Below are 23277 nucleotides of genomic sequence, written 5' to 3'. Positions count from 1 at the left end.
TCTTCACATTTCCACATTAGCTTGCACCTGTTTTTGGAGTACCACAAAAATCCTTCAGTGTTCTAGTGCAAATTTCTCCTAATAGACACATGTGGATATGCAGTTTTGCCTAATGTACATATTTCTGCAAGCAATTTCCTCTAATATAAGGCATCTGTATGCACATTTTACCCTAGCATGTGCTTTTCTTGGTGCATGTTACTTGGCTGGAGAACTGCATTGCAAAATTCAAAGAAGTGCAAATTTTGAAATATGGTTGCCCTTCAGTTCGTTTTTGTTTTGGGAAGTGTGAATTAAGCAGGTTTGCCTTTAAATGCATATGAAGCTAAATTTCTCCCCCATCCCTAATAAGGGGTGAGAAATCTTTTAGGGATCCCAGTCCCACGATGTACAGAGCAATGTACGCCAGTGCCATGACCTAATGCAGGGGCTTATCTGAAAACTGCACCCATCTTTTGTTTTGTGTTGTTTTCTCAGCACAGTGTCATCTCACTTTGATCTTGCATCCTTTCTAATTTACTATTGTGTTTTCCATGCTTGTCCAAGAAATAAAGAAATTCTAGGGCTAGCATTACCTGGCATTTGTTTCCTTGTAATGAAAGAGCACTGGAGATGTATAGCATGTTTGCAATACTTGAATTTGTTACAAATAAAAGAGGGCTAGGCTGAAATGGCGCCCCCATCCAATTTTGCCATCATTTAGCTCCTTGAGAAAATGGAGACCATTTTGTTGATTTTAGGGGTTGAGGTGAAATTGAGGGGGGCATAATATGGGGGATGGCACTGATAGACAATGGCTGCCCCCAGAACCTTCTACTCCCATCAGAACAACCTATGTCATGATATTGCATCATTCAGAAGGAGTTCTGGAGAGGACATGATGGCTGCAAGCCTGTGACTGCTGTGGGGGATCATTGCTGCCACCACCATGAAAATGGGTGCCCTTCATTCATCCCCCCCAAATCTCACTGGAAAACTTTCAGCTTCACCCTAAAATAAATCAGAACATAAATGGGTGCAGAGAGAGCCAGTATGGTGGTTACAGTATCAGACAGGGACCTGGAAGACCAGGGTTCAAATTCTCTGCTCAGCCATGAAGCTTATTGAGTGACCTCGGGCCAGTCACTATATTTCTCAGCCTGATCTACCTCACAGGGTTGTTGTGAGGATAAAATCAGGAGGGGAAGAGCCATGTTTGCACGTCACCTTGACCTCCTTGAAAGAAAGCTGGGGTATAAATACAATAATAAATAGATAAAATAAAATAAAATGAAGGAGGCTCCCTCTACAAGGTAATATTTGCACACGTCAGCATTGAATCCCCTAGGGACACAGACACCCTATATCAGGGGCAGGAAATCAGTGGCTCTCCAGAAGTTGTTGGACTCCAACTCCCATCAGCCCCAGCCAGCATTGCCAATGGTCAAGGATGATGGGAGTTGGGAGCCCAACAATATCTGAAGAGCTACTGGAGGGCTAAAGGTTTTCCACTTCTTCCACTACATCTCTGGGTAGTTTACACTCATGCAACTCAGATCTCTCTCTCTCTCTCTCTCTCTCTGTCTCTCTCTCTCTCTCTCTCTCTCTCTGTCTCTCTCTCTCTCTCACACACACACACACACACACTGCTGTTTTTCACAAACATCCCCATCCTCTTAGCTGAGGAAGGGAATTTCACCCTCTCCATGTCCCTTAAGTCACATTGTTGCCCAGTTGTGGATAAGATGACATTAAGAACATAAGAACATAAGAAGAGCCTGCTGGATCAGGCCAGTGGCCCATCTAGTCCAGCATCCTGTTCTCACAGTGGCCAACCAGGTGCCTGGGGGAAGCCCGCAAGCAGGACCCGAGTGCAAGAACACTCTCCCCTCCTGAGGCTTCCGGCAACTGGTTTTCAGAAGCATGCTGCCTCTGACTAGGGTGGCACAGCACAGCCATCATGGCTAGTAGCCATTGATAGCCCTGTCCTCCATGAATTTGTCTAATCTTCTTTTAAAGCCATCCAAGCTGGTGGCCATTACTGCATCTTGTGGGAGCAAATTCCATAGTTTAACTATGCGCTGAGTAAAGAAGTACTTCCTTTTGTCTGTCCTGAATCTTCCAACATTCAGCTTCTTTGAATGTCCACAAGTTCTAGTATTATGAGAGAGGGAGAAGAACTTTTCTGTATCCACTTTCTCAATGCCATGCATAATTTTATACACTTCTATCATGTCTCCTCTGACCCGCCTTTTCTCTAAACTAAAAAGCCCCAAATGCTGCAACCTTTCCTCGTAAGGGAGTCGCTCCATCCCCTTGATCATTCTGGTTGCCCTCTTCTAAACCTTTTCCAACTCTAGAATATCCTTTTTGAGATGAGGCGACCAGAACTGTACACAGTATTCCAAATGCGGCCGCACCATAGATTTATACAATGGCATTATGATATCGGCTGTTTTATTTTCAATACCTTTCCTAATTATTGCTAGCATGGAATTTGCCTTTTTCACAGCTGCCACACACTGGGTCGACATTTTCATCGTGCTGTCCACTACAACCCCGAGGTCTCTCTCCTGGTCGGTCACCGCCAGTTCAGACCCCATGAGCGTATATGTGAAATTCAGATTTTTTGCTCCAATATGCATAATTTTACACTTGTTTATATTGAATTGCATTTGCCATTTTTCCGCCCATTCACTCAGTTTGGAGAGGTCTTTTTGGAGCTCTTCGCAATCCCTTTTTGTTTTAACAACCCTGAACAATTTAGTGTCGTCAGCAAACTTGGCCACTTCACTGCTCACTCCTAATTCTAGGTCATTAATGAACAAGTTGAAAAGTACAGGTCCCAATACCGATCCTTGAGGGACTCCACTTTCTACAGCCCTCCATTGGGAGAACTGTCCGTTTATTCCTACTCTCTGCTTTCTGCTTCTTAACCAATTCCTTATCCACAGAGGACCTCTCCTCTTATTCCATGACTGCTAAGCTTCCTCAGAAGCCTTTGGTGAGGTACCTTGTCAAACGCTTTTTGAAAGTCTAAGTACACTATGTCCACTGGATCACCTCTATCTATATGCTTGTTGACACTCTCAAAGAATTCTAATAGGTTACTGAGACAGGACTTTCCCTTGCAGAAGCCATGCTGGCTCTGCTTCAGCAAGGCTTGTTCTTCTATGTGCTTAGTTAATCTAGCTTTAATCATACTTTCTACCAGTTTTCCAGGGACAGAAGTTAAGCTAACTGGCCTGTAATTTCCGGGATCCCCTCTGGATCCCTTTTTGAAGATTGGCGTTACATTTGCCACTTTCCAGTCCTCAGGCACAGAGGAGGACCCAAGGGACAAGTTACATATTTTAGTTAGCATTAGTTCAGGAAGCGCCGTAGCTCAGTGCTAGAGCATCTGCCTTGCATGTGTCACCAGGTATGGCTGGGGAAAGACTCCCATCTGAAACCTGGAGGGCTGCTGGTGATCAGTGCATAGAATACTAAGATAGATGGATGGATGGCCTAACTCCGTATTAAGGCGGCTTCCAATGTTCCTGTGACTCTGAGTGTAAATTAATGGATTAATCAACACAGCAAAGTGTTGTTGTTTTTCCAGTAACCAAGTAAGCATGCAAACCTGCCAGTTTTGCAGCAAGGCATCTATCCATCAGTGTGTGTCTTTGTATACATGTGCATAAAAGCCAAAATGATTACTAGAAGGGGTGGGGATTATTACAAAAGGAAATGAGAGGCTAGTGCCTGAATAAGGCTGAGTTGTGGGCTCTCCATTCTTCTCCATCAGGTTCGTTCCTGCTGTAATTCCACTGCTCCACATCGTTAAAAACCTTGATTGCAGCGGAAATTATAGAGGAGTGATAGAATGACTACTGAATGGAGACGGATCGAGCTGGCCTCACTTTGTTAGACAGCTAATGAGTGAAACACAATAGGGCCAAGGCAATGTGGAGGGGAGAGAGGGAGATTGAAATGCATGTCTTTGTGCGCAAAAATTTGTCAGTTTCCACTTGCTTCTCCCAGAAGAGAGTTTAGGGGAGAACTAATCGAATTAGGGGCATGTGCAGCTTCACTAGCCAACCCACCCTGTCTTTGTCAGGCAAAAAGAAAGAAAGGAAGGAATTATCCTCATGCTTTCAGCCCACAGTGGACACCATCTGTGCAGTTGGCATAATTTGTGAGAAACCTGATAAACTGCTGCATTTTGCATGAATCTCTTCTTCCCGCGAGTGTCCTTGCAAGCCTGGGCATAATTGCCCCTTGCTAGCCCAAGGCCTGCTGCCTTTGATACCAAGGGTGCTTGGCCAAGGTCAAGGTCGCCCAACCTAATGAAATGTGGAGGCCCAGAAAACCCTGTCTGATGGCATTAATGAGGCACCAACCCTCAAGCTTGGTGGGGCACTTCCCAAGTGGCTTGGCCAGATGCTCACTCCGCATATCTCTCTCCTGATCCCAGACTCTAGGGATGGAGGAGGATCAGAGCAAGAGAAGGCCTTGGAGGCAAGAGGCTCCCTTCTCCTTATGACCCTAATGAGGCAGCACTGCCCAGTGTCACGGAGTGGAAGGCAGCGAGGGCCACTTCACCACCAGCCATCCACAGCGGCCAATTTAGCAAGTTAGGGACGGATTATGAGGAAATAAATAGGCTACATGTGCCAGCGGCAGCAATGAATGCGTAGGGAGCAGGCAGAGATTGGCTTCCTTGGGAAATGATTGAAGTTTTGCACTTGCTGAATCTGCTTCAATTAGTGATCCACTCCTGTTTGGTTAAGGACCATCTGCCGGCTGTCATTTGTTTGCACTGTTGATGAGTTTCGCTGATAGCAGCTTCATAATTGATCTGTACAGTACTGCCAAGGGAGGAGAGACAATAACTCCTGAGCCAATGAGACAGTGTCATGCTGCAACCTTGTTGCAGATAAGAGGCCAGCTGTGATAGGAGGAAATGATGGCTTATTTGCAAGATATTGGGGGGGGGAGGTGCATGTCTATGTGTGTATTTATGTGTATTTTTTCCTGGCGGAGCTTCTGTGCCTTGCCTTTAATAGCTGTGTGACAAGTAGCATTCACCAAGTGATGCTTTTTGCTTGGCGGAATGTTAATGACACAGTAGTCCTGCTAGGAAACTAAGTTGGCAATCCTGGAGACAATATTGCTAATTAGGGATGGGTGACAAATTCAATTCAGTTTGCATTTCAAGCTAAATGTATTGAATTCACACTTTCAGAAACAATATGAGAACTGAAACACAGATACCCTTCAAAACTCACGCTTATTCAAAGTTTGTGATGTGTATTTACAGAAATGCATTATGAAAAAGTATGCATTAAAATGAATATTTGGGTGAAAATAACATGGGAAGTGCATTATATATGACGAGAAATGGCAAAAATGTGTACATTAGTCAAAACTCCCTGTTTATTAGGAGAAATTCTCACCAAAATGCTGAAGAATTTTTATGAGGATTTTTTTAAAAAACATTGCAAATTGCTGCAAAAATGTGGAGAACTGAATTTAAAAATGAGAAACTGAGAGAACCAAAACAGACATATCTTTCCATCCTTATTGCTAATATAATAGTGAGGAATTCATTCTTTGCTAATTCCAATAGCAATTGACCTCATCTACACTTCACAAACTAATGTGCAGTTTGGAATGGAGTTTTCCTTCATCTTTAAAAATGTACTGAAATGTGTATAAAATGCAGATTTCAGGGTAACGTACATTTAGACATGTAGACGTGGGAAAGGGCCGTAGCTCAGTGGTCGAGCCTCTGCTTTGCGTGCAGAAGGTCCCAGGTTTCAACCCCTGGCATATCCGCCTGAAGTCCTGGAGAGTCACTGTTCGTCAGTGTGGACAGCGCTGAGCTAGATAGATCAACGGTTGGACTTAGTCTAAGGCAGCTTCCTATGTTCCTATGTACTTTGAGAAGACATATTATTTGAATGTGAATTTCTGTACTTTCTGTGATAAATGAGGAAATGCGGTGGATACACAGGGCTTGGAAAAGTTACTTTTTTTGAACTACCATCAGCCCAATCCAGTGGCCATGCTGGCTGGGGCTGATGGCAGTTGTAGTTCAAAAAAGTAACTTTTCCAAGCTCTGTAGATACATGTACACATGTGAAACTGACACCAACTGGAAATACCGTGATCTGAAAGCCAAAAGGAGGGGAGAGTGCAATGGTTTTGGTACTGAATGTTTTTGACATATGTGCATAGTATGTGCTTTTCATTTTAAAAAAAGCGCAAAATTTAAAAGACATTGCCCTTGGAACTTTCCTGGCTTCACCCACCCAGACTAGCCATTATACTATATATACAGTGTTGTGACTCTCTCTGTTCCGTCTTGTACAGAGGCCAGATGTGTTTCTGACATCGTCGACCACGGATGGCCTTCCTGTCCTGGATCCAGAGCTGGTGGGAGAGCTCGGAACTATCAAGGAGCCATGGGCGAGGCCACCTTCAAAATCTGATCAGAAGGACGCCATGGTTCCAGTGCCTAAACGAGAGGTGAGTGACTCCCTTTTCTGGTGCGACATGTTCCTTGCCCTCCATATTGGTAGTGGAGAAGTCCTGCGGCAGTGCTAGTTTCCTCCCCACTACCCTGGGCATGTGTAGGTGCCTTTGTAATTTCTGCTTGCTTACAAGTACCAAACAGATCCAAACACTGGAGGCAAGCAGACTCCTACAGCAGGCAACTCAACTGCTAGTCCTGCATCACATTTCGAAAGTAACAGCTTGGCAGATGACCACAAAGTCATCAGTGTAGTGCCCACCTGTACCTCCTATGGTGCCTGTGAAAAGTCTTAGTAGATATCCCCTCAAAATTCCACAATGCACAAGAGATTGTTTCAATGGTCATCCTGTTTGCACTGGATCAGTCTCTCCTACATTGAATACATCCCTTTAAACATCCCCACATTTCATTGGTTTCCAGGATTGGAGACACACCTTCCCATCTCTACTTAACAAAGGAGAGGTTCAAAGAGCTTCTCTCTGGAATTGACAGAGCTTGGAAAAGTTACTTTTTTGAACTACAACTCCCATCAGCCCAATCCAGTGGCTACGCTGGCTGGGGCTGATGGGAGTTGTAGTTTAAAAAAGTAACTTTTCCAAGCTCTGGGAATTGAGCATGGTGGGTGACCACAGTAGGTGCCTTTTTTCCATTAATGGGGTGGCTAAAGGCGGGGGCATGCCCATACCATTTTGTACCCCTGTCCCCTTTTCTGCTTTTATAAATGTGGCAGCCATTTTGTTCTATGCCTTGCCTCCACTGCAGCCATTTTGTGTTATACCATGGCCTCTATGGCAGCCATTTTGTGATTGGCACCCACGGCACTCTCAAAATTCCAAATGTACCCACTGCCCCCCTAAAAGCTGATGACCCCTGATGAAGAGTGAATGCAGAGCACTTTTTGCTGGGAGGGGGAAGGCCCACAACTCCTCCACCAGATGATTGAACAAGATCTGCACTTTTTCTAGAATCTCCAATCTCAGTTGTAGGCAGGGCATCAAGAGTGCAGTCACAGGTCGGCATCAATGGGCATGTGCTGTGGCCCACACCCCTACAGGGGCCCCACTGCTGACCCTGAGCACCTCTTGGCACTCCGAGCACCTCCCGGCACTGCTTCGCCTCCTCTTTGCCTGTTCATCTGCCTTATCCAAGCATACAAGCTGTGATAAGATGGAGTACCATCCTGTAACTTGCTATCTGCTCTCCCTTAGGGTGGCTGCTTGTTTTGCAGGGATGTAAGACGCATCATTTTCCATTCCGCTCTGTCTTTGTCACATACAGCATTGTTTCCCTTCTGCTCAGCTTCTTTTATGCCAGAAACCTACATGATTTCCCTCGCTGTGTGCTGTGGCAAAATGACATCATGGGGAAGACAACATAATCAATTACGTATCATTTGTGGGCTAAAAACCACTGTATTCGCTGGATTGATTCTGCACATGGAGCGAATAAGCAAACTCCAGCAATTTTTGCCCCCCTTTTGAGTTAGAATTCTCTGACATCCCTAGCGTTTGGCAAGCAAACAGGCAGCAGAGAAAGTGACGATGAGAAGGAAGAAGACTCACAGCATTTTGCCAAGCTGCCCACCCCCCTGAAATTGGCAACTGAGAGTCGGCATTGTACTATTCTGACCTTATTCAAAAAAAGCTTGGCTGGCTGAATGAGTTTCAGGGCTTCCAACATGATAAAGAGCATCCAGTTCTGAATCCATTTAGCTAATTCTTTGCTGTTACAGCTGCATTAGTCTTTAGACCTCAGGCCCTTTCCACAGCCCATACCTTTCAGCTCCCAGAATATACGGCTGACATCAGCAAAGCGAAACTGTTGATAAAATCATGCTCCTGGGTTAGTAGAGCCCCCACTTGCTAAGTGAAGGCCTTGTGCACTTCATCTGTCTGGTTTTTTTTTTTTTAAAAATGCCATTAATACTTGGCTATTAAACACCAGGGATGATAGAAACGAGGGAAGCCACGGCAATTGCAAACCTGCATTTAAAAGAGCTCATGAAACACTTTAAAATGGGAAATTTGCACACGGCAGAGGTTTTGCATTTCCACATTCTTGGCCTGGATGGCACAAATCTGGAGTTGCCGCAATCGCTGTCTGAAGTAGGCGGTGTTAACTGCAGAACTCTGTGGGATTTTCTGGAACAATAGCAGGGGGTGCAGGGAGAGAATGAAAAGCAAGGATGGTGGAGGCAGAGCAGTGTAGGTGTAAATGCATAGGAATGTGGGTGTGTGGGGTGTGTGTATGTGAGAGGGGGAAATTTGATTTAACCCCCATGCTATTTCCCCAATCTAAATTACTCCCCCAAGGCTACTGCTTACCTCCCCCAACACAAGAAATAGAGGCATCATACAGCTACCTGGATTCCCCACCCTTCCAAGAAAAATTAGCAACTTGGGTGGGGAGACGTAGATCAGGGAAATAGCACAGCAGGAAGAGTTCTCTCTCTTTCCTCCTCCACCCCTCAGGGCCACTATTCTGATCAAAATCGGAGGCTCCATCCCTTGTATATTTACCTCCACAAAGCTAATAACAGATTTTTTGGGGGGGAGGGAGCAGCTCACGGGAAAGGATTGAGCACCCCTCTTTCAGAGCCCATTCCCCATCTTTCACACAGAGAGGTGTGGGAGTATTTCTTCTTTTTACAAACAAAGGACCCAGGCCATTCAAAGGAAATGTTGGTATCACATTTCCTTATTCCTGCTTTGATTGCAGTTGTGCAAATATTGTGCTAATGGGGTGTTTTTTAATTACGTGGATGATTCATTAATGAGTTATGAGTTAATAGAGCATATTCCTAAAATGGTTTTGAACATCTGTATTAACCTATGCAACCATTAATTAAAGTAGCGAAGCGGGGGGGGGGAGAGATAGGATTACGATGGATTTTCCCTGTTACGTAGAACTGCACATGTTATGCCACCCTGGGCTCCTACTGGGAGAAAGGGTGGGATATCAACCTAATAATAAATAAACAAACAAATATTCCTCTCCCCTTCCCCCAAAACGTGTTTCTCCGTAATACAGAAAAGAATGTCTGTATCTGCACCCTGTTAATTTCAGCACTGGATTTCTCGACAGGCTCGGGAAAGCATTGCTTTGTTCTTCACAAAAGCAACATATTCTTATGCCGCAGAGGAATTCGTAGGTGCTTTCTGCTATGTTCATTGCGACAACGCTGCCTGCTTGCTAATCTTTGGCTCTCTCTGCTTGCGCAACAAGCACATCCATGGCTTTGGTTTCTCATTTCACATGCTGGAAGAAAGCTGGCGATAAAACACAAAGGCTACTTTCGATCCCTTTCTCCCCGCCCCCTCATCCTCGGCCACTCAACCCGCTGAACTTTATTGCTTCACCTTTCATTACTGTATGCTTTTGTTTCGACCACCACGTAATAGAAAAACACAGTAAACTACTCAGTGCATCGCTGCTGGAAAGGAGCCGCCCCATCAAATGCTGTGCAAACGTACGGCTGAGAGCGCTTCGGCAGGGAGCCTGCTACCAGTGGGTGGGGAAGAGTTCTGAGTAGCACAAAGCAACCCTAAGTCAGCGCAGAGCTAAATCATTTCGTGGCCTCACGTTCATCAGAAGCAAATGACTGCCTAAGCAGCACAGGGTGTTGCCAACCTGTATACCGTGGGTGGCAAATCTCAGGCCTGGGGGTCAAATGTGGACCTCCAGGCCTCTCTACCGGCCCTCAGGACGACCCCAGGCCATGCCTCCCCTCTCCATTCCATCCCCTTTCCTGACCATGCTTCACATGCTGAGTGCTTTGGCCTGGCTTGAACTCCCATCATCCCTCTTGCGTGTCCTGATGGAGGTTAGAGAGGGGTGTCTTGAGTGTGTGCAGAAACCAGCCTCCTGTACAAAGGTAGAATGTATACTTGTTGCATTCTCTTTTGTTTCTGGTAGGGATGGGTGAGAAATTCGATTCAGTTTGCATTTCCAAGCAATCCAGTTCACATTTCAAGGCAAATTATCAAATTTGCACTTTCCGAAACAGCATGAGAACCAAAACACCGCCATCCTTATAAATTTGCACTTATTCAGATTTTGCAATGCAGTGTGCCAACCAAACAATGATTACAAAATGCATGTATTAGGGGAAAGTGTGCATAAAAATGAATATATGAGTGAAAATGACATGCAAATATAATGAGAAATTGTTTGCAAAAATGTGCTCATTAGTTAAAACCTCCTAGGAGATCCTTCACACTAAAATGCTGGACAATTTTCACTATGATTTTAAAAAAACACCACAAATTTCTGCAGAAATGTGGGGAACTGAATTTAAAATTGGAAAAATGAAAAACGGAGAGAACCAAAATTGACAGAACTTCCCTTCCCAGCCTCTGGCCCCACCCACCACTGACATGTGGGCCTTGGAAGGTTGCCCAGAAGGAAATGTAAGAAATCTCTGGCTCTCCAGGTCTCATTGGACTCCAGCTTCCAGCAGCTCTGAGCATTAGCCACTATGGCTGGGGCGGATGGGAGTTGACGCTCAAGAGCATCTGGACAGCTACAGGCTCCCTATCCCTCCTTTAGCCAAACTCATCAAAACTGACTTAGCATATCGACAAAGAAAAGTAATATTGGAGTTTTCAAAAGGGAGTCTGCTTCGCTGTTCCTGGATTTATTTTCTCAAGTGGCAAAAGATGAATATAGACACTTTCATTACGTGGTCCTGAATTACAGCTGTTGTCCTAAATGTATCCTTGGCTGTAGATTATATCCTAGCCTACAACTCATCTAGACACTTTGAAGAGGTGCAGAACTGACACAGTCACACTGTGCTCATTGTCATGAGTGCACCCCTCTATGTGTGTGTGTGTGTGTGTATTACAGCAATGCCGATCAAATTTGTACTTTCCGTAACAATATGAGAACTGAAACACTGCCATCTTTAGAAATTCACACATCTGAATTTTTCAATGCAGTTCTCCAATCAAACAACGTTTACAAAAATGCATATATTAAGGCGACGTGTGCTTAAAAAATTAATATAGGCATGAATTTAGCATGCAAAAATGCATTACATTTGGGGAAATTCCTTGCAAAAAATGTGTACATAAGTCAGAAGGGCATGCGAAAATGTATTTATTAGGAGAAATCTGCACTAAAATACTGATGAATTTCATGAAGATTACAAAAAAATAATCACAAATTGCTGAAGAAGTGTAGAGAACTAAAGAATGAAAAAATGGGAAACAGAGAGAACATAAGTTGACAAATCTTTCCATTCCTATGCTTGAGTCCCTCCTGCAATATATTGGCAGCCTGAAGCATACAAAGTGCCTGTTCTCAAACTAAACTGAAAGTTCTGATCTGAACTTTTCCAGTGATTTTGAGAGAGTGGAGGGGCGACGAAGAAGCCAGCCTTTTTGGTGGCAGGAGAAAATTATAGCACTTGGAGGGGAGGGATTTACTTTCAAAACTGGACAGGGGCGAGCCATGACATACTGTGCCATGACATACTATCCTTCCCACAGTGGCGTTTGGAGGGTGGAGGGGGCAAGGCCCTATTGCTTGCTGCCACAGCAAACAGTACATTAAGGGGGGGGGAAGGGAAAGGAAGAAGCCTTGACTTGTGCATCTGTTGAAAGTCAGACACACACACCCTGCAAAAGTTAACATTTGCTCCTCCTCTACTTGCTGGAAAAATTCCAAAAATGCCTCCCTACTTTCACAGTGGGAAGGTGTTGCCAGCTCAACTTTAGCCTATTCTCATGCCATGCAAGGCTGCCTTATCCTGAGTCAGACGATTGGTTCATCTAGCTCAGTATTGTCCACACTGACTGGCAGCGGCTCTCCAGGGGTTCAGAGGAGTCTTTCCCAACCCTACTTAGAGATGCTGAGGATTGGACCGGGGACCTTCTCCATGCAAAGCAAATGCTCTCCCACTGAGCTATGGCCCATCCTTGCAGAAGCATTGCAGGTAGCAAGACTGGAAAGAGGACCTCTGAATGAGACCTTGGAGAACCACCATCTCTCAGAGCTGACAGCACTGAGCTTGATGGGCCAGTGGTCTGGCTCAGTAGAAGGCAGCTTCCCATGTCCACATCTCTTCCTTCCAGGTCTGCCACATCCCTGATAGAAAGAAAACCATAGTTCTTAACCACCAGCAGATTCCAAGATGTAGGACTTTCAGTATGAGGTGGTCAGAGATCCAGTGGCAGCTGGAGGCTCCATGTCACTGGGGCAGTGGGATCCGCTCTGGAATAAAACCCATGTGGCTCCATGTTCAGGGGTGTAGTCATCCAGGGTCTCAGGAGGTCTTAGACCCTTTACTGTGTTGGGAGCAGGGTCCCAGCAGGGTCCCTATGTCTCCAGCATCTGATGAGACAATTAGCATGAAAGGGGAATGTGTTAGCCAGTGAGAAGAGTCTTCTAGCATGCTTTCTTGTCCTTTCCTGCTGATTGGAGCCAATGAGAGTAAAAGGAGGTGAGTCAGCTACTGAGAAGACTCTTCTCAGTAGCTAATACACTCCCCTTTCATGCTTATTGGGTCCTAGGGATATCTGTTGTTGGGGGAGAAGACATTAACAAGGATCTCATTCTCAACCCAGCAGCAAAAAAGGGACATGGCTGTGACTAATATGAAGTGACCCTGCACTTCTGAATTTGCCACTATGCTACTGTCCATGTTCTACCATTGAGCTACTATCTTTCCCTGCTAAGCTACAGCCTTTTCTCAGTGCCATGCTTGTTGTGTGTCCTAGAGCTTTTTTTTTTTTAAGAATGCCTATGTCAGGCAAATGAGTCACCTGCCTGTTTCATCTTGAGCACAGGCTGCAATTTGACCTGACACTTCCAGCACCCCTATTGTGATTTGAATGGCATGGGAGTCCCAAATCTCAGTTTGCACTGATGATGAAAAATGTTGACAGTCTTGCATGCTGTAGGAACCAAGAAGGAAAGGCAAAAAAAAAAAAAAAGCAGCTGGTGTGTGAATCAAGCTCTGGAGAGTTTTCACACATGTCACTCCAAGCACCTTCCAGCCTCACTCGCACTGTCTTTTTGTATGTGTGAATGTTGGCATGGTGAGACAGAAAACCAAAGAAGCCTTTTTATAATTTTAGTTAGTCAATGCAGATATTCCTATAAAGCACATGCAAGGCACAGGAACAGCAGATATCAGGCCCAGAGCCAGAGGTTTTTGTGGTGAGGGGTATTGATCTCATCACTCCTTCTAATACAGGGAAGGGCTGTAGCTCAGTGGTAGAGCAGGAGGTCCCAGTTTGATCCCCAGAAATGTCCAGGTAGGGCTGGGAGAGGCTTCTGTCTGAAACCCCAGAGAACCGCTGCCCATCAGCATAGACGGTACTGAGCTAGATGGACCAATGGCCTGACTTGGTATAAGACAGCTTAGATTGTTCCCATGTTCCTAATATCAAATGAGGGATGGAAAGTTCTGTCGATTTCAGTTCTCTCCACTTCTCTTTTTTCCAACCTTAAATTCAGATCATCACATTTCTGCAGCAATTTGCAATTTAAAAAAAAAAAAAAACTCTCATGAACATTCCCCAGCATTTTAGAGCAAATTTCTCTTAATAAGCTCATTTTTGTAGGTAGTTTTGACTAATGTAAAACTTCTGTTTTAACCTTTAAGTGCCTGCTGAAAACCTTTCTGTTCTACCAGGTTTATGCAGCCAATTAAGATGTATTTTTTGCAACAGTTAACCTTTGTTTTTATTGTATTTTTAATGTTTTTATTTGGTGGTGGTGGTTTTTAACATGTAAACCCCTTTTTATGTTTTTAATGAAATAGCAGTATATAAATATGTTTAAAAATAAAATAATGTGCACATTTTTGCCAGTAGTTTCTCAACACATAATGCATTTTTGCATGTGATTTTCACTTGTATATTCATTTTTATGGACACTTTCCCCTAACATATGCACTTTTGTGAACATTGTTTGGTTGGCGAACTGCACTGCAAAATTCTAACTGAATTTTGAAGTTTGGCTGTGTTTTGGTCCTCATATTGCTTTGGAACATGCGAATTTGAGAGATTCGGCTTGAGATGCGAACTGAATCAAATTTCTCCCCCATCCTTATCTGAAGCTCAGCTGGTGAGTACCAAACTGAGTGTGGAGCCACAGGGCAACTTAGGAAAAAGAGGGAAGGATCAACATGCCGGGTGGGGAGGGGATGACCCTGAAGCATGCAGAACTACAAAAAAAAACTTTAGAAAATGAAACTTAAGGAGGCAAACTCTTCCCCTTTAAAAAAAAAAGCCCCAGTGAGTACTGACCATACTCAGTAGCTGTGGGATATTAGATATCAGTTAGAAATAGGAAATGGGGGGAACTGGAATCAAGTATAGAAACATGAGAGCCTGGTGGATATAGGGATGGGTGCGTGGGTCCATTGTAGTTTTTCTGGGCTTCTCATTTTTCTACTCTTATTTATTTATTTATTTATTTATTGTACTTGTATACCGCCCCATAGCCGAAGTTCTCTGAGCGGTTTACAGTAACTAAAAACATTAAAAACAAATATACAAATTTAAACCACATCTTTTAAAAACAATTTAAAACACAATTTTAAAAATTTAAAACAATTTTAAAAATGCATGCTAAAATGCCTGGGGGAAGAGGAAAGTCTTGACCTGGCATCGAAAAGATAACAGTGATGGCACCAGGCGCACCTCATCAAGCAGATCATTCCATAATTTGGGGGGCAAACTCTTAAGTTCAGGTCTTTACTTTTCCACATCCATTTGCCATTTTTTAAAAAGCCCTCGTGATTTGTCAGTATTGTAGTGTAAACCTCTCCTAATGTACACATTTTATATGCAAATTGGCTGGATATAGACAGATTTTCAAAGTAATTTCCCCTACTATAAAGCATTTTGTGTATTGTTGTTATTATGTGCCTTCAAGTCGACTTATGGCGACCCTATGAATCAGTGACCTCCAATAGCATCTGTCATGAACCACCCTGTTCAGATCTTGTAAGTTCAGGACTGTGGCTTCCTTTATGGAGTCAATCCATCTCTTGTTTGGCCTTCCTCTTTTTCTACTCCCTTCTGTTTTCCCCAGCATTATTGTCTTTTCCAGTGAATCATGTCTTCTCATGATGTGTCCAAAGTATGATAACCTCAGTTTCATCATTTCAGCTTCTAGTGACAGTTCTGGTTTAATTTGTTCTAACACCTTGTCTTTTTTGCCATCCATTTTGTATATTAAAAAAAAGGTAAAGGTGTCCCCGCACTTGTAGTGCGAGTCGTTTCCGACACTTAGGGTGACGTCTTGCGACATTTAACTAGGCAGACCGTATATATGGGGTGGGATTGCCAGTTCCTTCCCCGGCCTTTCTTTACCCCCCAGCATATGCCGGATATGTCAGAATTGCTCTCTATTGAGAGAACGTAGCAAAGTTGTGTATGCGCTGCGGAACTGAGAGTATTGAGCAAGCTGTGTGTGTGTTTGAATCTTTGCTAAGATTCTACCTTCCCTGCAAATTAGTCAGACAGAGACTTTAAGCTTTAAAATAAGAAACAACTACTTTATTCTGGAAGTACATGCTTGATAGGAAAGAGTTCTATATCTAGCTTAACTGGCTATGCTGGAGCAGCGAGCACTGGTCCCAGTACTCACCCTCATCCTGGTTGAGAGGAGAGACAAAGAGAAGATGTCTGCTCCCCTCTTGAGAGGAAGAGAAGAACTGAGAGAGGCGGGATCAACATTCCTTTACTTATCAGTCTAGCAGGAACGGAAGAGACGGCAGGATCAAAGGGATAGGTATAGCCTCAACCAGCAAGAGGTCTAGCTCTCTGGCTACCCTTTTTAACCCCATGCAGCCTCAACCCACGAAGTTGGAGTTGAACCTCATACATTCCAACACCCCTTCTCAACGAGAACTTGGTTCATTCTACAAGGTGCATCTTGCCTCGTAGTTTCTGGTGTCGGACTTTGCCCAATGGTTTGGTCAAAGCATCAGTTGTCATCTCTTCTGTTGGACAGTAGGTCATCTCTAGAAGTCCTTTCTCCCTTATGTCCTTGAGGTAGTTGAACTTCACATCAATGTGCTTCATGCGAGAACTTTGCCCTTCTAATTCCATGAGTCTTATGCAGGCTTGATTGTCCTCAAGTATTCTGATAAGCTCTGGTTCAGATATGCCCAAGTCTCTTAGAAGCTTGTGTAGCCACAGCATTTCCTTGCATGCTTCATCAGCTGATACGGATTCCGCCTCAGTAGATGAGTGTGCTACAGTCTCTTGCTTTCGACTTGTCCAGCAGATAAGTGACTGTCCATAGTAGAACAAGTTTCCACTGGTTGACTTACGATCTTTGGTGTCTCCAGCCCAGTCAGTATCAGCATATCTTAGAAGTTTAGGATCTCGAGTAGCTGATAGCTTTAGTTTTAAGTTTGCAGTGCCTTTCAGATATCTTGCCACTCTCTTGACTGCTTTCCAGTCTTTTTTGTTTGGCAAGCTGTTTTTTCTGCAAAGGTATCCCACAACTGCCACCACATCTGGTCTGGTTATTGTGCTGATGTACAGGAGTTTTCCTATAGCTTGTCGGTAGCTTTCATTGTCTTCCCAGGGTTGATTATTCAGGTCTGGTTTCAAGCATCCTACTTCCATTGGTGTAGGTGCTGGATGTGCATCCTTCAGTCCTAGACTCTCAAGTAGGTCTTGAATCTTTTGTTTTTGGTTTAGAAGAAAGGATCCATCGCCCTCTCTTTCAATTTGTATTCCAAGGTATTATGTGATGTCGCCCAGACATTTCACTTCAACTTCCTTAGATTATTTACTAACTCTTGCTTGTCTTGTGGATTCTCATAAGCCAATAGGCGGCTTCTGCATGGTCATCTATCGTCCACTAGATGGCACTATAACAATTGCAAACAGATGTCAAGCACACCGAGCCTCAGAATAATCCCAACATTCAAGGCCTCTTGGCCTGTGCTGCTCTTGACTCTGCTCAGTTTGATAGAGATGTGATGCCGGCGGCAAGCAAGGCACACTGCAGACTTGCCAGGTTGTGCTATATAGTCTTCAAGAATTTGAAAACCCACATAGGTTACTAAGGAATTTGTGAGATGATCCAATAATACTGACACCCCATAAACTTCCTAAACATATCTATAGGGTGGACATGCTTCAGCTGTAGGATATAAGCACATGTTTCAATAAAATAAATAAATAAACCAATAAATTTTAAGCATCTACACCCTGCCAGGAAAAGCTTCTAAAGTGGTGTAAAGTTCAATAAAAACAACACAGGCTTATGAACTAAAAAGACATGACAGAAAAGGAAAAGGAAAAGGAAAAGAGGAGGGAAGAGAAAAGCAAGAAAACCCAGGCTTGATCACATTTGACTGAACAACAAAACAAAAGCCTGTGTAGGGGGATAGGGACAATGACATGTGTGGGGCTGACCCTTTCCTTCATCCTATCATCATGATCAAAATCCACCCTCACCCCTCACCGAAGGAGCAACAGCAGCTTCCCTTACATGGCTGGGGTATTTATGTTGGGACAGTGGCATGGGGGGAAAGGGTTCAAGCCTGCTGCAATCTCAGTGTTTCCAGTTGCTTTTAAAACAAACCCCATATTAAATGTGATCCCACATTTTACATAACTTATAGTTTGCCACATAATCTTACCTGATTCATATTTATAACCAATCTCGTCCCAAAGGATCAGGGTGAGTGATAGGAATTTAGAAACAAAACTGCATACAAAATAGATCCAAACCCCCCGAAACGCTGGACTTTGGTCTGATCCAGCTAAGGACAGAAGAGAAATTTGATTCTGTTCCCATTTAAATGGAAATCTACCTAATTCATACTTTCTGAAACAATACACGAAGCAAAACAGAGCCAACCTTCAAAATGCACACATATCTGCATTTTGCAGAGCAGTTCTCCAGTTGTCATGCATATACTAGAAGAAATGTGCACAAAATCGCACATTTATATTATGAAAAAGTAATATACAAAATAAGATCCTCTGTGGCGCAGAGTGGTAAGCGGCGGTAACGCAGCCGAAGCTCTGCTCACGGCCGGAGTTCGATTCCAACGGAAGGAGGAAGTCGAATCTCCGGTAAAAGGGGTCGAGGTCCACTCAGCCTTCCATCCATCCATGGTCGGTAAAATGAGTACCCTGTTGGAATGTATGAGGTTCAACTCCAATGTGGTGGGTTGAGGCTGCATGGGGTTCGGACTTTGGGGGAGCTCTGTAAATATCACATTTGACAACTCAGGCAAGTTTGCCACAATCACACATTCTACAGGGTAAGGAGTTTTATATATACAGGGGGAAGGATGTAGCTCAGTGGTAGAGCATCTGCCTTGCTTACAAAAGGCTGCAGGTTCAGTCCCCAGCATCTCCAGGTAAGGCTGGGAGAGACCCCTCTCTGAAACCCTGCAGAGCCACTGCCTGTCAGAGTAAACACTATTGAGCTAAATGGATCAATTCAGGATGAGACAGCTTCCTGTAGTTCTATTTATTTTGTGTTGCGTCCAAGTTCTACTCAGAGTAGACCCATTGAAATTGATGGAACTGAGCTATCCATATCTATTAATTTTAAGGGGTCTACTCTGAGTAGAACTAACACTGGATACATCTTTTTATTTTGTTTTAACAGAATTTATATACTGCTTAATCAACAAAAACCTCTCGGTGGTTTATATTAAATACTCATAAGAACAGCCTGCTGGATCAGGCCAAAGGCCCATCTAGTCCAGCATCCTCTTCTCACATTGGCCACCCAGATGCCAATGGGAAGTCTGCAAGTAGGACCTGAGTGTAGGGTTGCCAGGCTCGGGGCCTGAGAATGATTCTGTATCTTTAAGAGAAGAGAAAATTCAGCCAAGTGCAGGTGTTCTTGCAATACTGTAATGGGAAAAATCACAAGGTGAAATTCTCCCTTCCCCCTGCACAACTTTTAAAGATACAGAAGACCTCTTGGAGGGTGAGCCTGGCAACCAAGAGGTCTTCTGTATCTTTAAAAGTTGTGCGGGGGGGGGAGGGAGAATTCCACCTTGTGGTTTTCCCCATTACAGAGTTGCCAGAAAACCTGCACTTGGCTGAATTTTCTCTTCTCTTAAAGATACAGAATCATTCTCAGGCTCTGAGCCTGGCAACCCTACCTGAGTGCAAAAGCACTGTTCCCTCGTACAGTTTCCAGCGACTGGTATTCATTGCCCCCGTCTACAAAGGCAGAGCACAGCCATCATGGTTAGTAGCCACTGATAGCCTTTTCTTCCATGAATTTATCTAATTCTCTTTTAAAGATCCAAGTTGGTGGCCATCACTGGCTCCTGTGGGAGCAAATCCCATAGTTTAGCTATTCGTTGTGTGAATCCTTCAGAACAGCAGCTTGTACCATTCTGAATGCTGGAAAATGGATTAACTCAAATTGAACTGTGAACTGAACCAAAACCAAACTAGTTCATTTTGTTAAAGGGGTGGACATGAACTTATCTGTAGCGGCTCAACAGCGAGGTAGAAAAGGTGATCCTGTCCTATGCTTTCTCAAGAAAATGCATTTGTCATGATTCAGCCCTGTGATTTTATGTGTGATTAGAGAGACTCATTACAGGAATGTTGACCCCCTTCCAGCTCTAATCATTCCCATTGTTCCTCTGAACAGAAATTGGCTCCTGTTCCAGGCTAAAGCAGTCCAGCAAAGTCAGGTTGATGAGCGGGACAATGGAGGCTAATGTATTTTTGTGGTGCTGGATTGCCCCAGCCTCTCTCCAAGGTTCTGTGCATTACAGCCTTTAATCCTCTGCGATTAGCAGCCACCTGCTGCAAGGCTAGTTATTTCCAAGGTAGCATTTCCAGGCAGCCCTCTTTTTAGTGGCTTTCCATAAATGGCACTTTGAAAATGGATTCCTAAGTAAGACAATCTGAGTGGGGGTTCAGAGAAGAGGGAGGCAGGGAGAAAGCTGCAAACCCCCACCCCACCCCCGATTTGGATACAGGTGTTTTTTGTTTGTATGTTTCTTAGATTTATATCCCGCCCTTCCTCCCAGTAGGAGCCCAGGGCGGCAAACAAAAGCACTAAAAACACTCTAAAACAACATAAAAACAGAGTTTAAAATATATTACAACAAATATCTTTAAAAACTTTTTTTTAAAAAGGTTTTAAAAATCTTAAAAGCAATTGCAACACAAACACAGACTGGGACAAGGTTTCTACTTAAAAGGCTTGTTGAAAGACGAATGTCTTCAGTAGGCGCTGAACAGATAGCAGAGAAGGTGCCTGCTAATATTTAAGGGGAGGGAATTCCAAAGGTTAGGTACCACTACTCTAAAGGTCCACTCCTATATTGTGGAAAAATGGATCTCCTGATAATATGGTATCTACAGGAGGCCCTCACCTGCAGAGTGCAGTGATCAACTGGGTATGTAAGGGGTATGTAAGGTATCCTGGTCCCAAGGTGTTACCAAGGCTGCAATTCTGTGCACACCTAGTAATAGAGGTCCCCACCTAGCACAGTGTTATCTACATTGATTGGCAATGGTTCTTTAGGTTTTCAGACAGGAATCTTTCCCAACCCTACCTAGAGAAGCCCAGGGTTGAACCTGGGACCTTCTCCATGCAAAGAAATGTAAGAATCTGCCTTATACTGAGTCAGACCATTGGTCCCCACCTAGTTCAATATTGTCTGTCCTGACTGGCAGCTGCTGTCTAGGATTTCAGACAGGGATCTTCCCAGCCAAGGTGGGGATTGAATCTGGGACCTTCAACATGCAAACCAGAGGCCTGAGCACTGAGTGACTACCTTCATGCTGGCACAAATTCTACTAAACTCACTAGAACTTTGAAATTAAGTAGGCATGGGTCGTATGTATTATTATCACTTATATGCATTGTACACAAAGGATAGGGGAGAAAAAATATTCAGTTCACATTTAAAGCTGAATTTATCAAATTTGCACTTTTTGAAACAATATGAGAACCAAAACACAACAATACTTCAGAAATTTGCAGTTACCCAAAGTTCTCCAACCAAACCATGCTTACAAAAATGCATATATTGGTGAATATATTGGGGAAATGCATATATTGGGGAATATAACATACACAGATGCATTATATTAGGAAAATTGCTTGCAAAGATGTGTGCATTCATCAAAACTGCCTACAAAATTGTGTTCAGTAGGAGAAATTTGCACTGAAGTGCTGAAGAATTTTCATGAGGATTTTTTTTAAAAAAAATTCACAAATTACAGCAGAAATGTGGAGCACCGAATTTAAGATTAGAAAAATGAAAAACCGAGAGAACAGAAATTAACAGATCATTCCATTCCTATTGTATATACATTTCCCCCTAATATATATGGTTTTCTTCGGGTCCCCCCCGATTGGAGAACTTCATTGCAGACATACGAATTTCAAAGGAGAGCTGTATTTTGATTTGCATATGGTTTTAAGATGTGCAAATTAGAAAGGTTTGCATTAAAAAGGAAATGAAACCAAATTTCTTCCCCATCCCTAGGGCAGATATAGGGAAACAGGAAAAGAGACAACAACCCAAGTCCACTTCATCCCTTTCCTATATGGAACTGAAATTCAGCTTGCCCCCTCCCATGTCTGTGTGGATTTTTTTTAAAGGAACATTCATGTTAAAATCTGCAGCAAAAACACAGAGCAACACAATTAGAGATAGGTGAATCTGTCATTTTTGGTTTCTCTTGGTTTTCCAATTTTCACATCACTTTGTTTTTTCTTTAAGGTATTTATGAAAGTTCATCAGCATTTTAGTGTGCATTCTCCTAATACACATATATTTTTATGCAATTGTCCCTAATGTAGACATTTTTCCAAAGCAATTTTCCCTAATCAAATGCCATTTTTGTATGTTATTTTCACTGTGGGATACAATTAGGGATGTGCAAATATCCCTAATGTACTTTACCCTGGTATATGCCTTTTTGTACACATTCCTTGGCTGGGGAACTGCATTGCAAACTTGGCAGAAGTGCACATTTCAAAGAATGGCTGTGTTTCAGTTTGCATATTGTTTCAGAAAGGGTGAATCAGGAAGGTTTTCCTTAGAGCCATTGTGGTGTAGTGGTCAGAGTGTTGGACTGGGCCCTGGGAAACCAGGGTACAAATCTCCACTTGGCCATGAAGCTCGCTGGGTGACTTTGGGCCAGTCACTGTCTCTCTTAGCCTAAGCTACCTCACAGGATTGTTGTGAGGATAAAATCAAGAGAGGGAGAGCCATGTTTGTATGCCACCTTGAGCTCCTTGGAGGAAAGGAGGGATATAAATAATATAATAATAAGCAAACAAACAAACCTGGGACTACCCCCCACCCCCCAAAAATACTGCTAGATTCTACATCAGCCGGAGCCAGCATACGCAGGAATCAAGGATGATGGGAATTGGAGTCTCAGTGGCCACAGGTTAGCCACCTCTGATCTAGAAATACAGACATGGATCCCGAGATCTCCCCCCATCATTCAATTTCTTCTTTTGCTTTTGTGTGTGTGAGAGAGAGAGATCCATAAGAACAAGGACCTTAGACACTGCTGTATTCTAACTTGCTTACAGACAGAGGTTTTGAACTTCCTGGAAGAAATTAATAAATAAATGAATGCGAACTGAATCAAATTTCTCCCCCATCCCTAGATGCAACAGATATTGGGGTTGGGGGGAATTTACTTATGAGCTGGTCTGAGGGCTGCTTCTCTCCAGTATTTTATTATGAGGTGCAGGACTCCTCTTGCTACACATGTTCAAAGCAGTGCAGCAATGCTGAGTCATCAGGAGTCCCATGTGCTAGCTAGCCACTTGTCTAGGTG

At 43.6% G+C, this 23277-nt stretch overlaps 1 protein-coding gene across 2 annotated transcripts in view; it reads left to right on the top strand.

Moving 5' to 3' along the window:
• Positions 1–23277, top strand: part of CCDC33 (coiled-coil domain containing 33) — a 181491-nt gene that overhangs the window by 80220 nt on the left and 77994 nt on the right. For both annotated transcript variants that reach the window (XM_061595008.1, XM_061595007.1), the window contains exon 9: positions 6337–6492. In XM_061595008.1, the coding sequence (XP_061450992.1) occupies positions 6337–6492 (156 nt within the window). The remainder of the gene's footprint in view (positions 1–6336; positions 6493–23277) is intronic.

This window comes from Rhineura floridana, chromosome 14 (assembly GCF_030035675.1).
Source record: "Rhineura floridana isolate rRhiFlo1 chromosome 14, rRhiFlo1.hap2, whole genome shotgun sequence".
Classification (NCBI taxonomy): Eukaryota; Metazoa; Chordata; class Lepidosauria; order Squamata; family Rhineuridae; genus Rhineura; species Rhineura floridana.
Note: the sequence above shows the minus strand (reverse complement) of the source record. Positions and strands in the feature narration are given on the sequence as shown.